At 26.3% G+C, this 18764-nt stretch overlaps 1 protein-coding gene across 1 annotated transcript; it reads left to right on the top strand.

Annotated features, from left to right (window-relative positions):
• Positions 1 to 1905: 1905 nt before the first annotated feature.
• Positions 1906 to 16804, top strand: LOC135931103 (dnaJ homolog subfamily C member 8-like). The gene is made up of 9 exons (XM_065467982.1): positions 1906 to 1981; positions 2026 to 2127; positions 2184 to 2240; positions 2291 to 2357; positions 2402 to 2496; positions 5839 to 5910; positions 5971 to 6062; positions 14213 to 14288; positions 16463 to 16804. The coding sequence occupies exons 1-9, from the start codon at positions 1928 to 1930 to the stop codon at positions 16730 to 16732; spliced, it is 885 nt and encodes a 294-aa protein (XP_065324054.1). The 5' UTR covers positions 1906 to 1927; the 3' UTR covers positions 16733 to 16804.
• The last annotated feature ends 1960 nt before the right edge of the window (positions 16805 to 18764 follow it).

Genomic DNA, 18764 nt, shown 5'->3' with positions numbered 1-18764 from the left:
TAGATCTCGCTCAAAAATCTTCAAAGAAGATCTTTATTAGATATGGAAGGCGAAATAAAATTCTTTTTAGAAAGAACAAATTAAAGATAATTTATGATATTAAAAAGTTGTATATATTGAAAAACAAGGGAGTAAAATTTAAAATAAAAATAATTAAAATTTAATATTAATAAAAAATTATTAAAACTCTACAATTGAAGATAATTATAAAAAATAAAAAAAACGCTATCTAACAATCTTGTTGATTTATCATCCTTTTATTATTCTAACATCCAAATTTGATTGATTCTCTAATTATTCATATATTCCGAAATCCTATTTAATAATGATAATTTTACAATTGGTGATAATAACAATTTTGTAAAATTGACAATGATAACGACGGAGCTTGACGACGAGCCAGCGTACTCAGAACGATATTAACAAACCAACGTGATAGAATCATACTTATGAACGACTTAAAAAATCATATGAACAACCAAAATAAATATCATTTTCCAAGATTATGACAGACTGCACGATAAGATTCACATGCAATAAAAAACCTGATGAGAGATCATTTTTTAAAGGTTGGAATGCGGATATGACCGATTAATACTAACCTTTAAATTGTTTTTTTTAATGTTGATATAGATTGATTTTTTATAAATTGTGTAGATTGATTTTTTTTAGATAAATTTTTATATATTAATATGAAAATTGTTATATAAACCTGATTTTTTAGTTTGATAGAAAGGTAAAATTTTAAAATATATTATATAAAATTAAATTATTTATTTCAAAATAAAATAAATTAATCTCGTAACAATCATTTATTTAAGAAAACTTTAGTGTTCATACTTAATATTTCTGTCACTCTACACAATAGCGCCTACTAAATACTTAGATTTTGCTCAAATCTTTGCAAGACAAGTAAAGTCCATGACAGGGAAAGGCTGTTTGCGATATGCAAACCTTTTAGCCATCTATGAGAAAATTCTCCAGGCTTACATAATATTATTTTGGTTATAATCTTCTAACAGTTTTTAAAAATCGCCTGAATTAAGCTTTTTAACAACACTAGTGGGAATATTATTTTTTAATATATAAACTTCTTTCTGTTTTTTTTTTCATTTATGTGCTAAATAAAAAATTTAATCATACTAGATGAGGGTTTTGTATGTAATAATTTTTTTTAAATATAAAGCCTGAACCGAACAAGGTGAAATTAAATATAATATAATATATTAATTAATATTTCTACGAAATATCAGAATTCATTAAGAAAGCTAGACAACCTTAGCAAGGAAACTGTACCGGGCATTAATTAAATTTCTATTGAGCTTGATCTTAAAATTTTGCCATTTGCAGACTTCTGGTAGAGTAGGTAAATAATAGAGGCAGATACATATCATATATAAATAAATTCCTTTGCAGAGATAAAATACGTTAGAATCTGTGGTGCTCAATATTTTACTAAGTAGATGTCAACATTGTGTAGGTTTTGGCGTAAGTGCTAAGTCCATTTGCTCATATTTAGGAAAATTTAATCCATTATTTATTTTTATATGCACTCACCTGCTCATTTATTTAAAAATTTTGTTTAAGTCACTAGTTTAATGTTTAAAAATATAATGGTTGTTTGGCTCTTTATTTATTATTTTAATATTTTTTTACTTAAACTTATAAAATAAGAATTAAAAATGATTTTTATTAAATAGAAGCCTGTTACTCATTTCGCCTGAAAAATATTTCATATTCACCTGCCCATTTTTTTAAAAATATTATTTTACCAATGTGCTTAATAACCCAGAAAATATTTTATTTGCTTTTTATCTCCTGTGTGTTACGTCTATAAACTTCAGTATTAGAATAACTCAATACAAAGAGAACATATTAGTGTTTCAATACTGCCATTCATTCATTCTAAATAACTGACTTGTGAAGAATGGCTCAAGCAACGTCTTTTGCAACAGATAATTTTGACTCTTTTTATAAAGAGGTAAAATAAATTTAAGATTGCTTACACCTATATAATTTTTATAGGTCAAGAAAATTGAGGAAATAGATTCGGTGTTGACATCTAAAGCTCAAATTGACAGACTACTTCGACCTGGTTCCACTTATTTTAATTTGAACCCATTTGCAGTAATGACGTCTTATCATTAGTACAATAATTTTATTGCTTTTTATATCGAAACCAGGTCTTAGATATTGATCCTCAAATTTCAGTGGAAGAAATTAAAAAAAAATTTAGAAAAGTAAATATTATTTTTTATTATATATATTTAGTTTATTTTGTTATATCTAGCTATCAATGTTGCTACATCCTGACAAAAACAGAGATGATCTAGAAAGGGCTCAAAAAGCATTTGATGGTTAAATACTTGTTTATTATTATAGCTTAGACAATCTGTTTTAGCATTGACTAAAGCTTGGAAATTGCTAGAAGATGAAAAAAATAGAAAGAATTGCTATGAAGTTGTGGAGCAGGCTAAATTGAAAGTATTAGATTTTGTAAGTTTAGAAAATATTTTTTTAAAATACTTTAAAATAATTTTTACAATTATTTAGATTATAAATTAGTTAAATTATTTTGAATTAGAGAAACAACTCAGGGAATTTAAAATGTTTTTGGCCTGGCTTGTTTAATAATTCTATATAAAATGTTGAACCAAGTAAATCTTTGGTATAACCAACAGGACAGGAGTAAAAAATCACTCAGAAATAAACTCCTTCTTTTAAATATCATTTTAAACTTATAAAACATTTACCCCTACATATCCCCCACTCTCTTCTCATCCACAATTTGAGAAAAAATAAATAAAATTGAACAATTTAAAATAATGACTAATTCAAAATTGTTTAAAAATGTAACTAAGCTAAAGTTCTACAATATATAAATGTATGAACCAATATTAAAATTTATGGGGGGGTGGGGGTAAATTTTTTCCTGTATATTTTTCTTTCATTATGTGGCTGGCAGGCTAAAAATGTATATCACTGCCTGCTTTAGTAGCTATTATGGGAGACAATTTTTCTGGCTACCTGTCATTTGGCCTAACCTGATTTTATTAAATAACTATTCATGTTTTTAAATTGAGTTATTCAATCAGTGGCATAGCTAGGAATTTTCCTTAGAGGGGGTCCATACATATAAAAACTGGGGGCTTCGCCCCCCCCCCCAGACCCCCTTTAATTTGTTTTATAATTTAGTAGATTATTCTCAATGACTTTATAATAATACTATCCAGAATAATTTCAATAGTAATATAATATCCTTCCACAAACATCAAAACCAGAAAAATATAAATAATATTGGTATTTATTTAATATAAAGTCACCACTTAGATTTTGAACGTATAATCTAAAAATAAAATTTTGCTCTGGGAGGGGTCCAAACCCAAAAACCACCCCCGTAGCTACGCCACTGTATTTAATCAAGGAGAAAGGAAAAATAGTAAAATTTGGAATTTTTGCAGGTGATATTTTTATACCAGCCCTCTAAGGCTTAAAAATGATTTATAAATTATTATTTTATCTATAATTTGTATCCTTTTTATGAGGTTAGTGAAATAAAAATAGGAAACAAATAGATTTTTATAATATCTTCTTGATTGTCCAAAAAAGGGTTGATTAGCTTACACTGATTGTATCAAAGAGGTTGTAAAATTAGAATAAATATTTGTGGTTAAATGTTAGGGGTTAGTGAATGTTGATTATGTTTTGATGACATTGATAAATTTCAAAAACTAAAAAATATTTTAAAGGCTTTGTTTACAAAAAAGATGTAAGTCACATATAATGGATAATTATGAAAGAGAGAGTTAGGAAAGTATTTTATTACTACATTCTTAGATAAATATTTAAACAAATACAATTTAAAATTGCAACAAAGTTTTGCCACCATTATTAACTATTAGAGATAAAATAACCAAGCAATGTTGAGGTAATAATATTAATTCACACTATTTTGTCATAATTATGAACTACTGGAAAAAAATTAGTAATTAAGATGTGTCCCAGTTTGGATTATTTTATTATTAAACAGCCAGTTATAATCAGGGTTGTGCATTTGACCGGTCAAATGCGTTTTGGTCAAACGTATTTGACCGGTCAAATGTGGTCAAATTCAAATATATGTTTTTTTAAGTTAATATTAACTTTATTTTGAATATAATAGTAAAATGAATCTATAATTAATTTTTTAAATTCATTGTCATTCAATAACTAACGTGTAGCTATCTGTAGCAGAGTTTTGTTCTGATTCATATTCAATATTATCATTTTCTTTAATATTTTTTAATCAATTTTCCTGATGTCTTAGATCTTAAATCGATTTCTATTTTCATAAGAATATTAACCCAAATCGACCTATTTCTTTCTAAAGAAAAAGTAGAACTAGGAATTGTTAGTTTCTTAATGGGCAGGGTGGACAAAGTTTAATCTATTAACTTGAGGTCGGAATAGATTGTTTCTGGAAATTACTACTTTCCACATAATTTGCTATATTAAACATGCTGTTTTTGCTTCTGAAATTAATTATATCACTTAAAATAATTTGGTCATCACTACCTTGTAAAATAGACAATTCTTGAATTATATCACACGAGTTCTCCTCTTGATATTGTGGACACAAAAAAATAAGCAAACATTGTGATCACATGTATTTACACCGTTTTTCCCTTTTTTAAACATATTTTTAATTTATTTTTCCTTTAAATTTTTTAGTGTTTTTGACCGTTATTGACAGATCAAATACTCCTCCGGTCAATTGTCCAGTCAATTGACCGAATTTGACTGGTCAATTGACCGACTTGCCAACCCTGGTTATAATTAAACAGCCTAAAAAGCAAGAGAGAAAAAACAATAAAAGAATAATAAAATATCAATGTCAATAAACACTTAATATAAATAAAAATAGAGTATCCTAATTCAAAGCTGTTTAGCCTAGACTAGATTGAACAACAATAAGTATCAATGTTAAGTTAAACCACGACAAAGCCAGGACTTTTATATTTAAAGATTTATTTTTGAAAAAACAACTTCTTGATGTGTTGTTAATGATCTTTTTTTTAAAGTATAAAAGGGAAAATCAATATAAAAAAACATAATTAAAATCATTTTAACAAAATTTTGAAATACTAAAAAATTAAATTAATTTATAATTAAAATTTAACAAAATGAAGTGAGTTATAAAAATAATTATGATTATTGAAAAATTTAACAAAATATTAGTAATTTAAAATTGTTTCAATATCGAAAAATTTTGCAATAAAATACTGATAGATTATATTTATACATAAAGATTGTAATGGGAATATAAAAAAATATTAAAAAAGAGTTTTTTCATCCCTAAATACTATAATATAATTTGGATAAATAATTGGCTTCATATTTCCTCATTTTTTTTAATTACGATTTACTTTTGTTTCAACATAATCAAAGGCTTGGAACGAATGCCTAAGGGTTTTCATGGAGTAAAACGAAACGGGAACATGATTTGGAAAGATTATTCTGTAACTTTCCAGTTATTTTTAAAAAAAAATCCAGTAAAAGATCTAAAGATATTATATCAAAGAATTGAATTTTTACATTTAAAATTTTTAAAAATAAATTAGGCTATTTGCATAAAAATATAACAATCAATGTTAATAGGCTTCTAAATTCTGGAAGGTATTCTTCCAAGTCTGATCATAACTATTCACTGAACCGTTCCATAACGTTCACAAAAATTATGATCAATGCAAATCGATAGGATAATCGGAAGTCATCTAAAACATGTTTTCAAATATTCCGCTTATGATTTTTTTTTAAGGATGTCTTAATAAAATTACATTTTATTATATATATATATAGATTGAAGACAAAAAGAAACAATTGGCTAGGGAAGGCAAACCCATAATAGTCGAAGAAACCCAACCTGACAAAGTTTTATTTTTTTTACAAATTTTTTATATATAATATTTGAAAAATGAAATAAAATTAAAGTTTAAGCACGCCCTCTATATTCATACAACCAAAATCTTTGCTGACTTAGAAAGGAAAAGGCAACAGTTAGAGACTAGGGACATGGAAGAAAGGTACACATCATCATTTTAAAAAATTCTATTGTAAGGTTGAACATTTTGAGACAGGAGCCGATTTATGAACAACCCCTCATATCTAAGGTAATATGGACCATAGCGGGTTCAGACCATCGAAAATATGTTTTGATCAAGTTTCCTATTATCAAAATTTCCGCTAAATAAAGTTTAACATTCCTGAACAGAGTTGTCAGATCAAAATTTTTAATGGAAAAATTTGATATTTTGTGGGAGAAATATGAAAATTAAAAAAAAAATTGCTAGTTATCCCCATATTAATTCTTATAATTACTTTATATTAATATTAACAAAGTTGGTAATGTTTTATAATATTTTTCAAAATAGGCAATATTTCATACTTCTTTTTAATTTCCACTTTTTTGTAGTGGAGTTACTTTTTTTATATATAAAATAAAATAATTTTATCAAATGAGACAAATATTTTTTTAATGTAACATCTTTTTATTAAAATAACATTTTTATTTAATAAAATATATTAATTTTATATTAAAAAAACCAACGATCTTTATTTTATAACTTAAAAAATAGATTATTTTATTCGAATGTATAAATAAGGTTTTTATAAAATATAAAAAAAATATGTAAAATTCGATTAGCTTGTAGTTATAATATTAATTATATTTTATTTGAGATTTAAATATTGGAACTAAACGTTTACCGTCGTTATTTAGTTATTTATAAAATTGTGGGCATGACATATTATAATTTTGTTTAACTATGAGCTCGGCTTCTAAAGTTGTTAGAGCAATCCGATTTCTCTCCTTTCTCCAGGCAGTCCTCATGAACGAGGTAAGGAGAATACATGCTCGCATATTTTTTCCAAGCATGAGGATTTATCGTTATTGCCAAAAAATTCTGCCCATTTCTCCTCTGATTTTAGACCATTTATTTTAGTTTTATTCTGGAGTATCATAAAAAATTGAGAGCATAACAATTTCCTCAAAGAAAACAACAATATATATCGGTATTTTTAATATTTATATTGTACAAAATCCAATTGATGGTTTCTGTTCCACGACATTTATACATTTGTAAATAGATATTAAAATTAAATTTTGATTACTAATACTCTAAAATTGTTTTAGTTAAAATACCTGCTTCATTTAATTCAACAAATGTCAAGCTCTACCGAACTACAGCTACATCAGAAAATCTTCCTGGTATTCTGTTCCACGGTCATCACATTTATACATTTGTAAATAGATATTAAAATTAAATTTTGATTACTAATACTCTAAAATTGTTTTAGTTAAAATACCTGCTTCATTCAAAAGGACATCAATTATAACAACATTGGAACATTAATTCCTCACTAAGTGACAAAATATTATAATAAAAATTTATACTACCAGGAAGATTTTCTGATGTAGCTGTAGTTCGGTAGAGCTTGACATTTGTTGAACTTGAAACGGAAATTAATTAATGATTGTTTCTTCATAATTCTGAAATATTCAACGCTGTTTTAAATAACTGGTCTGATTATATAATAATAATAATGAATTACACAAGTGAACTATAATAAATAAAATATTTATCTTAGAAATAAGTACGATATTACTTATGTATTTAAATGAATATTGAAAATGATAAAATATGAATGAATGATGTTGTTTTATTATTGGATAACACATATTAGAAAGGGAAATTGACAAACTAGACATGTTTTTTGAAAAGAAATTTAAAATTTATTTAAAAAATAGAAAAATAATGAAATACCGTTTCTCAAAATGATTATTTATAAATTAAAAACTTTAAACTTCTAAAAAATGCGGGATAAATTTTAAAATTACGGGAAATTTTTCAATTGCGACGATTTTGCTGGAGGGAAATTTTTGCGTGTAAACTAAAAAATTGCGGGAGTCTCCCGCTAATAGGGGGACCTGGCAACTCTGTTCCTGAACCCTATTTTGGTTCACACCCCTGGTGATATCTAACAATACTTTGCTATTTACATTTTTATAATTGGTAAAAATTAGAGTTTGGGGAACGGAAATTCTAACCGCAACAAATCTAAGAATTGGAACCACCAAAACCCCTCAAAATTTATAATCAGACAGAACCCATTATATTTTATCTATGAACCGATATACGGGTTCTAAATAAAGTACAACTAATTTATATAGTTATCGGTAATATGCTTAATCGTATAATATCCCTATAAAAATTGCCTATTTATAGGTTATGTATTTCACACGTTATGTAAATGATTTAAAGTTGGAAAAAATTTGAAGATAATATTTTGTCGAAGCTTGAGATTCCAATATTTATTGAATAGGGATGTACCTATATTTTTTATCGGATCGGGCCGATATATCATTTTTAAATATCAATTAACGGCCATTATAAAATGGCATCCTCTTTTTAAAAAAATATTTATTTCAAATTTCATAATATATTTGTTTATTATTTATTATGTAAATAGATTAATGTTATTAAATAAGTGATTTATCATGTTATCGTATAGTTGAATTATGTATATTATACTATTGATAAGTATATGAGATGAGTAGGTAGTGATGCAAAATCTCTTTGAAAACGGCTAACTCAATATTTTAGCCAGAAATTTTGCCTAAACCTCGAGATTTGCTAATAGATTTACAAACCCTTGTGCCATCTACGAGTAGTGAAGGTCACGGTCCGGACTGGACCGATACCCTCGGACCGGATCGGACCACGGTCCTTAAGAAATAAAATCAATCCAGACCGTAGTCCTAAATAAAAAAGTTTTTTTTTACCTAATTTAATTTGTTTTATCATTTTATTAAATATAAGAGTATTATATAAACAATATAAAATTAATTATGAATAATATAATAATTAATACAAATATTTAATTTAAATAAATGCTAATGTCTTTTTTTGTAGAACTGCCATGGAAGGAATTAGAAGAGGGACTTTAATTTTTGTTGCTAATAAATATTCTTCAAAATATTCATGCTTTTTAGGATGTTATTGGCATTATCTGTAGTACAGGCCAGTATATTCTCCTCCAATTGATATACATCAATTACTTCTTTTATAGCTAAGGATATTTCTTCAGAAGTATGGGGAAATGGGATATGATTTATATCAATTAAAATATTTTTTAATGTAAAAGAAGAATCAATAAGTGTGCAGTAATGGCTATGAATGAAATTTTATTTATACTGCTCCACATATCTGTGGTAAAGCTTATTAAAGAATTATTTTTATTTAAAATATCTTTTAAAGAATTTCTTAGTTTCTCAAAATTAGCTGTATAAAAATTTTTTACTTTGTTTTTTAGACCAAATTGTAGCAGTTGAGTTTAAATATTTGATTAAATTATGAAGACCAAAAGTCTTTATTGGCAGACAGTCCATTATTACCCATTTTATTATTAATTGATTCATATGTTCAGTTTGAAATTTATCCAATGGTATTGAAGAAAGTGATTTTGTGCTTGTGGAGGGCATATTAAAATTAAGAGTAGATTGTGTTTTTGAGATATTTTCATTTTCATCATTAGAAGTATATATTTTATGTTTTATTAGATGTCTTCTTAAGGTACCTAATTATTTTATTAAGAATAAGGTTAAGTTATTTTGACAATAAATTATTCAGACAGTTTCTTAAGAAAAAATGGATCTATATAAATAATAACCAAAATATTTTAATAATACTGCTTATTTTGATTAATTTATTGCTTAAAAAATTATAAACAATTATTTTGTTACTTGTTGTTGACGGTACATTAAATTAGGTATTGCAGTGAACACATACTCTATGTTTTTTATTGGGACTATAAGTAAAATGTTTCTTGGACAAACTTATGGTTTTCATATTGTAAAATAAAAATTAACAAAATCTAAAATAACTCTAGAAAAATATCATAAAATATAATATACAATACTAAAAAATTATATTAATTGAATAGTAAAGCAAACGTAAATATTATTAAAAGACCGGTCCGGACCATAAAAATAAAAAGATCGGTCCGGTCCCGGTCTAAGACCGATAGAACCGGACCGTTGACCTTCACTATCTATGAGCAAAATCTTCAGGCTTGCATAATATTCTTCTGGATAATGTATAAAAATCGGTATGACTAAATACTGAATTGCTAAAAAGCAATTAATCATAATCAATCAAAATTTTATTATGTATATTTTATTTAATGAATAATTTTAAAACTTTTTTTAAAATATACTTAAATTATTTTTTTATTAAATGAAGGATACTAATTAAATATCATATAATATATAATTTTATTTTGAGTTAATATTATTATAAAAGAAATATTTTTATAGCTTATTAAAACATAAATAAATTTTTCAATTTTAATAATTAACAAATATATATCCGTAAGTGGGCGTTATATGCGTAAATATGTAAGTATCATTTTAGGAAACCGGAATGATGATTGGATAGCGCTTTTTTTATATTTGGGTATATATACATATGAAAAACCTAAAAATTAAAAAAAAAATTTAGGTTTCTTTGATGTTTAATCTATGAGTAGGTTTAGAATAGTAAAATAATGGAAATTTTCTAAGGTAAATATTGCTGGCTTTATTTATCAAAATCTCTTAATTTTTGTTTTATATGTGTATATTTACGTGCTAAGCATTATCCTAAAAAAATTTTTGAAAATAATTTGATTTGACCGATTGCCGAGCTTAAAACCGACCATTTACTAAATATTCGATTGACCAAATTTACTAGTAATACAATTTGAAAAATGTTGATTTTCGTTTTATGTATCTATAAATACGTGTAAAACATAATCCCCAAAAATATTTTTAAAATATCGCTATTTGGCGGATAAGCGACTCGTAGCCCACCCAATGACTAAATAATGAATTGCTGGCATTTTAAATCAAAATATCTTAATTTTTGTTTTATATGTGTATATTTACGTGCTAAGCATTATCCTAAAAAAAATTTTGAAAATAATTTGATTTGATCGATTGCCGAGCTCAAACCCGACCATTTACTAAATATTCGATTGACCAAATTTACTAGTAATACAATTTGAAAAATGTTGATTTTCGTTTTATATATCTATAAATACGTGTAAAACATAATCCCAAAAAATATTTTTAAAATATCGCTATTTGGCGGATAACCGACTCGTAGCCCACCCAATGACTAAATAATGAATTGCTGGCGTTTTAAATCAAAATATCTTAATTTTTGTTTTATATGTGTATATTTACGTGCTAAGCATTATCCTAAAAAATTTAGGTTTCTTTGATGTTTAATCTATGAGTAGGTTTAGAATAGTAAAATAATGGAAATTTTCTAAGGTAAATATTGCTGGCTTTATTTATCAAAATCTCTTAATTTTTGTTTTATATGTGTATATTTACGTGCTAAGCATTATCCTAAAAAAATTTTTGAAAATAATTTGATTTGACCGATTGCCGAGCTTAAAACCGACCATTTACTAAATATTCGATTGACCAAATTTACTAGTAATACAATTTGAAAAATGTTGATTTTCGTTTTATGTATCTATAAATACGTATAAAACATAATCCCAAAAAATAATTTTAAAATATCGCTATTTGGCGGATAACCGACTCGTAGCCCACCCAATGACTAAATAATGAATTGCTGGCGTTTTAAATCAAAATATCTTAATTTTTGTTTTATACGTGTATATTTACGTGCTAAGCATTATCCTAAAAAATTTTTTGAAAATAATTTGATTTGACCGATTGCCGAGCTTAAAACCGACCATTTACTAAATATTCGATTGACCAAATTTACTAGTAATACAATTTGAAAAATGTTGATTTTCGTTTTATGTATCTATAAATACGTATAAAACATAATCCCAAAAAATATTTTTAAAATATCGCTATTTGGCCTATAACCGACTCGTAGCCCACCCAATGACTAAATAATGAATTGCTGGCGTTTTAAATCAAAATATCTTAATTTTTGTTTTATACGTGTATATTTACGTGCACCCTAAAAAATTTTTTGAAAATAATTTGATTTGACCGATTGCCGAGCTCAAAACCGACCACTTACTAAATATTCGATTGACCAAATTTATTAGTAATATAATTTGAAAAATGTTGATTTTCGTTTTATATATCTATAAATACGTGTAAAACATAATCCCAAAAAATATTTTTAAAATATCGCTATTTGGCGGATAACCGTTTCCTTTAACCTATAATAAAATTTTAAAATATATTATTAAATATATATTTTACCAAAATAAAAACTTTGAGAACAGATCAGACATTTTAATAGCAAAAATATGATTTATAATTATAAAACAATTTTAAATTTTAACGGCTATTATTTAAAAGTATTTATTTATTTATTTGTTTATTATTTTTTATATACTTCTAACTCAAATTTTTTTATTTTTAAAATAATGCCAAATATTTTTAAAATATTCAGGAAAATATAATAATTTCGAATATAAATAATAAAGGAAAATAAAAAAATATTAGAAAGAATATAATCATGGGGAGGGGGTTTAAACTCCCCTTTTTGAATCTCAATTGCTTATCTCTTAGACAATTAAAATTATCTGAAATATTTGCACATAACACATTTTTAGAGAGTATTATAGATTTTATTTATTATATAAAAATAAAAATACTTTAGCATATAGTATTGCATAAATTTTAAGTGTTAATACAAAAATTATATAAATTTATAACTAAGAATTTATAGTAAATTTGGTCAATCGAATATTTAGTAAGTGGTCGGTTTTAAGCTCGGCAATCGGTCAAATCAAATTATTTTCAAAAGATTTTTTAGGATAATGCTTAGCACGTAAATATACACGTATAAAACAAAAATTAAGATATTTTGATTTAAAACGCCAACAATTCATTATTTAGTCATTGGGTGGGCTACGAGTCGGTTATCCGCCAAATAGTGATATTTTAAAAATATTTTTTGGGATTATGTTTTATACGTATTTATAGATATATAAAACGAAAATCAACATTTTTCAAATTGTATTACTAGTAAATTTGGTCAATCGAATATTTAGTAAATGGTCGGTTTTAAGCTCGGCAATCGGTCAAATCAAATTATTTTCAAAAAATTTTTAGGATAATGCTTAGCACGTAAATATACACATATAAAACAAAAATTAAGATATTTTGATTTAAAACGCCAGCAATTCATTATTTAGTCATTGGGTGGGCTACGAGTCGGTTATCCGCCAAATAGCGATATTTTAAAAATATTTTTTGGGATTATGTTTTACACGTATTTATAGATACATAAAACGAAAATCAACATTTTTCAAATTGTATTACTAGTAAATTTGGTCAATCGAATATTTAGTAAATGGTCGGTTTTAAGCTCGGCAATCGGTCAAATCAAATTATTTTCAAAAAATTTTTTAGGATAATGCTTAGCACGTAAATATACACATATAAAACAAAAATTAAGAGATTTTGATAAATAACGCCAGCAATATTTACCTTAGAATATTTCCATTATTTTACTATTCTAAACCTACTCATAGATTAAACATCAAAGAAATCTAAATTTTTTTTTTAATTTTTAGGTTTTTCATATGTATATATACCCAAATATAAAAAAAGCGCTATCTAATCATCATTCCGGTTTCCTAAAATGATACTTACATATTTACGCATATAACGCCCACTTACGGATATATATTTGTTAATTTTTAAAATTGAAAAAAATTTATTTATGTATTAATAAGCTATGAAAATATTTCTTTTATAATAATATTAACTCAAAATAAAATTATATATTATATGATATTTAATTAGTATCCTTCATTTAATAAAAAAATAATTTAAGTATATTTTAAAAAAAGTTTTAAAAATTTTCATTAAATAAAATATACATAATAAAATTTTGATTGATTATGATTAATTGCTTTTTAGCAATTCATTTTAGCAATTCAGTATTTAGTCATACCCTATAAAAATATATTTTGCAACACGATAATTTGTTAAATAAAATTTAATGTTACAATTTTTGAATTTTAAATAAATGACTAATGAATGACTAGCCTTTTCTTCTTACGAATGGATTTGGGTTGAATCAATTTAACACTATTTAAGTTTTGTCCTATTGTATAATTTTCCTTTATAATAATTTTATAATTGTATTGGTACTATAATAATATACTTCATATTTATCAAATTCAGAAAAAGGCAAAGGGAACTGGAATTATCTGAAGAAGAAAAGAAACAATTTGATATAGAATGGAATAAGAATTTTGAGGTAAACCATGACATTATTTTTAATTATTTATTTATAAATTAGTTTTTATTTCCTGACCCTAACACAACTAAATTATTAATTATACTCCCTCTATGCAGTAAAACGGTGATATTTTAAAATGGACAATCCATGGTGGAAATTTTTTGAATTCAATCAATATATTTTTCCAAATTTTTATTTTTTTTATACTTTAGAATTTTTCCTAACTCCATCACCTGCAATTTTTTTAAATTAAATATATTCATATTGAAAAAAATACAAAGAATTGGAGTATTAAAAACAATCCTCTCCAGGATATTTATAATATATATATATATATCGAATTAAAAATATACAACTCTTTGTTTTCTTTTTTTTAACTTTATTGGATAATTTGACAATTTCTAATGACAATAAAATTGAAAGGTAATGAATAATATAATAATTAAAAATATTTAAGTTTCTTTTTCCCCTTTCTCTTTTCTTTTTTAAATATTTTGATCATATATCGTATTCCTCCCCCACAAATCCTCCAGTTTAGCATCAGTAAACAAATCTAGCCAATCCCCCAACTCTTTTTCAAGAGTTTCTGGTCCAATTTCTTTCTATGAAAACTCCTGACTAGTACAAATTCTGGTGACTCCAGACCCTAACCAGCTGGCGTCGGACTGTTTCAGTCGTCATCTATTACCTGGGTGGCTCGATTCTTTCTCCGCCACATTAATCACAGGTCATACCTGAGCCACTTCCTCTCTTAACTATCTGGCCACTCGTCTCCGACGTGCTCCTTCCACCCTGCGGGGTTGGTTCATTTCGATAGCCACCAACTTCCGCTACCTGCCTGGGTCGGAACGCGGTTATAAATCTAATAGGCGTCTTCACTCGCTTTCCTTCATTTGCCTCCTCAAGTGGACATCTATGCCGTATATATCCCCTTTGATGACATCGGAAGCATCAGCATCGCTCGCCCATCGGTTGAATTAAATGGGGGTTGAAGAATAAAAGCAAGATTTGTCTAAAAAACCTGATTTGCAAAATAATTATGTGGAAATGGGTAAAAGGTGCAAGAAGAAGTGCAAAAATTAGGGTAATTTCAGCAGCTTCTTGTGTGGGATGTCTCAAAGATTATGAAGTAGATATTAATGCCAATGGAGACGCCGATTAGATTTGTCCGACCCATGCCTAGAGCAGAGATTGGCGGCCATCGGAGTGAACCAACTTGGTAGGATCGAAGGAGCGCGGGAGGCGAATGGCCAGGCAGATAGCTTAAGTGGCCCAGGTATGAACAGTAATGAAGGTGGTGGAGAGAGAGAATCGAGCCACCTAATAATAGACGACGCCAACTGGTTTGGAGCTAGAACTACTAGAATTTGATACTAGTCAGAAGGTTTTATTGGAAGCGATTGGACCAGATTTTTTGAAGGAGAATTGGGAAATTGTCTTGATTTTGTCGTTACTGATGCTGAATTGGAGGATATGTGGGAGGAGGAAGAATACTATGTATGATCAGATGAAAAAAAGAATCGTATAAAAGAAGGGAAAAAGCGAACATTATTTTTAATTATTATATTATTCTATTTTGAACTATTGTGCCTTTTATTGTCATTAGAAATTGTCGTATTATCCAATAAAGTAAAAAAAAGAAAACAAGGAGTTGCATTAATTTAATTTATAAATACTCTTGAGAGGCTTGTTTTTAATATGCAGGAAGCATGCTATTTATGTTTATAACAAATTTTTCTTATTTAAATTGTCTTATGGATAATTTTTGTGCGCTATTAAATTATAATGTAGTGAGACCAACCAAAATTAGTGTTGTTAAACGGCTCGTTTTGAGCCGATTTTTAAAAACGGCTAACTCAACATTATAGCCAGGAAAATATTGCCTAAGCTTCGAGATTTCGACTATATATGTCTATACATTTGTTCTTTCTATGAGCAAAATCTTCAGGCTTGCAGAATATTTTTCTTAATAAAATATTGAATTAGCCGTTTTTAAAAATCGGCTCAAAATGAGCCGTTTAACAACACTAACCAAAATTGGTGACCTTTGGAGTCAGCACACGAGATATAAAATCCACGGCTAATTCATGAGATCTGTAACCTTGCTTTAGAATTATCATCATAATGTAATATACCATATTTTACAATTTAATTATCGACAAAAAAATAATATCTTTATAATCCCCTCGTAGGATACACGTGAGATTAGAATAGACTCATGGCTGAAATTTAAAAGGAAATTAGGCGATCACTTGGATGACGAATCTAATCCGAATACTTCGTCGTCAAGCGCCTCTGCCAAGAAAATCAACTCACCAAAAAGTACAACTTCCAACGATAACATCATGATGGGTAATTGTTATACCGTATTCGCCAATAGCGGTATAAACAACGAAAAAAAGAAGAAAAAAGTTATTAAAACTTTTAAACCCCCCAAACACAAAGCTGAACAAAGAAATTAAACCATAATGTATAATATTATAAAACATAAATTTTGCAAATTTCATACAATTGTAATTTATATATCTATAATGGTTTGTTATCATGTCTTATATTTCATTGAAAAAATATATTTTGTACATATAATAATATTTGTGCCTGGTATAGTTAGTTAGTGGGTTGTTATTGTTCAGAGGATAGTGCATACAAATTGGAGCAGTAGTCTTTAGTGTTCTATATTTCTACAAAACGTTGCGTTGTCGAAATTAAGGTGGTAATATAAAATAAAAAACACAACTTTGCCTTTTTTTAAACGCGAAAGTTTACCAATTTGCACGATATTAAAATAATTTATTTTTAATTAAAACATAAGCACATAATTGCTGTATTTTTAGCTTCCCATTTAAAAATTATAATTCTACTAATTAAGCAAATTCGCGCCTCAAAGCTTAGCGAATTTTCTTCGGGGCTTGCGAAATATCGGATTTTAGCCATTTAAACTTAGAATATATAGGTGCATAAATTCAGTATTAATTAAGATAGCATAAATGAAGAGTGTTTAAATAGGGGAGGGGGGTGTTTTATTAATGGAATGTTTTTTAAATTGGAACATCTAAGTAACATATCCAATAAAAAAAATGCATATTTTTAATAGGAATCTATCAAAACCATAACATTTATCAAAATCAATATAGTTGTTAGTTAGATAATAGAATAATGGCATTGGAATGATCTTTAAGTCTTGCCTCCCGAAAATGGAATATAAAATAATTTAGTTAGTATTCGTTTTCATGCATTTCAAATAATTATTATTTGCATTCTTACAATTCGAATGAATATTTCAATTTTTTGAAAGTAATATTTTTCAAATATTTTGTTCAGTAATTTTGATCTCATCTTGAAATATTTTTTATGCATGAAAATTACAAAAGATTTGTTTATAAATTATTTTTTAACTTTTCACATTGTAAAATACATAAAGTTCTTAATTCCTTCTTCTTTTAGCTTTTAGACACATTTTATTTTAATATTCAATATCTTAAATAGACTAAAAATATGTAATTGCACGACTTTCTCCTACTCATTTCATTCCAATCGTTATTAACAAAGGCATTTTTCTCCTTTAAAAATCAAGATAATTACTATTGAAACAAAAGAATTTCTCTTTCTACCATAAAAAATCTAAATTCTTTTTCAAATATTGCTGGCAACTTTTTGGAAACCGGACTAAAAAACATGATGTTTAACCGCTTAGATTTATAAAAAGATTTTTATATTTTTTAATGTTTTTAAAGTAAATATATTTTTATATAATGTTAATATGTTACACGATATTTTACAATTATTATGTTATACGATATTTTACTTAATAAAAAGATTATAAGGGTCTCTTTAAATTTTTGTTATAAGAATGATTTTAATTTTTTAAAAATAATTGTAAAGTATATAAATAATTCGAATATGTATTTAAAAATTTACTATTTTCGAACATTTTAGAATAATACGAATAAATTAGAAATTATTTAATCGAAATTTGTAAAACTAAATCGAATTTTTTTATCGTATTAGAGTCTAATTTTTTGAATTGAATAAAATCGCAAAATTTTCTATAGACCTAATCTTGATCTTAATCAAATTGGAAATATGTAGAGAATTATGGGGAATGAGTTATGAAAACAATATTTACAAAACGCAACGGCAGATTTGTAAATAACAATTCAGAGGATGTTGAAAAAAAATCAGGAACTTCTCAACAGTTAATTAACTATTTTCCAGTAAGAATAATTGAGGTCATTTAAGCGGGTTTAAATCTTATGAATGATAATATGGAGATGGCTAGAAAATACTAAATATTTATATTTAAACATTAAGGATTTTATTATAATATTCTAAAAAGCTAATTTAAGTCCTTCAAGTTCCTTTTCATTACAGAAATTATGTGTCAAAGCTCATAATGAGGTGGTCATTTCAGATGTTTCTAAATCCACCCCCCCCCCCCCCCTAGATATTCCGCAACCAAAGGTATATACTATATGCTTGGGTGTAATTTGGCAT

The sequence above is a fragment of the Gordionus sp. m RMFG-2023 genome, chromosome 1, assembly GCF_954871325.1.
Source record: "Gordionus sp. m RMFG-2023 chromosome 1, tfGorSpeb1-WG-v2, whole genome shotgun sequence".
In the NCBI taxonomy this organism is placed as follows: domain Eukaryota; kingdom Metazoa; phylum Nematomorpha; class Gordioida; order Chordodea; family Parachordodidae; genus Gordionus; species Gordionus sp. m RMFG-2023.
The sequence above is the reverse complement of the archived record's forward strand: the minus strand, read 5'-3'. Positions and strand labels throughout refer to the sequence as shown.

What these genes read in the sequence shown, in the direction of transcription:
- LOC135931103 (XM_065467982.1), top strand. Translation starts at nt 1,928, where the DNA reads ATGGCTCAAGCAACGTCTTTTGCAACAGATAATTTTGACTCTTTTTAT. An exon ending in GGCTCAAAAAGCATTTGATG is followed by an intron (nt 2,358 to 2,401) that starts GTTAAATACTTG and finishes AATCTGTTTTAG; the next exon opens with CATTGACTAAAGCTTGGAAA. An exon ending in AAGAAACCCAACCTGACAAA is followed by an intron (nt 5,911 to 5,970) that starts GTTTTATTTTTT and finishes ATAAAATTAAAG; the next exon opens with TTTAAGCACGCCCTCTATAT.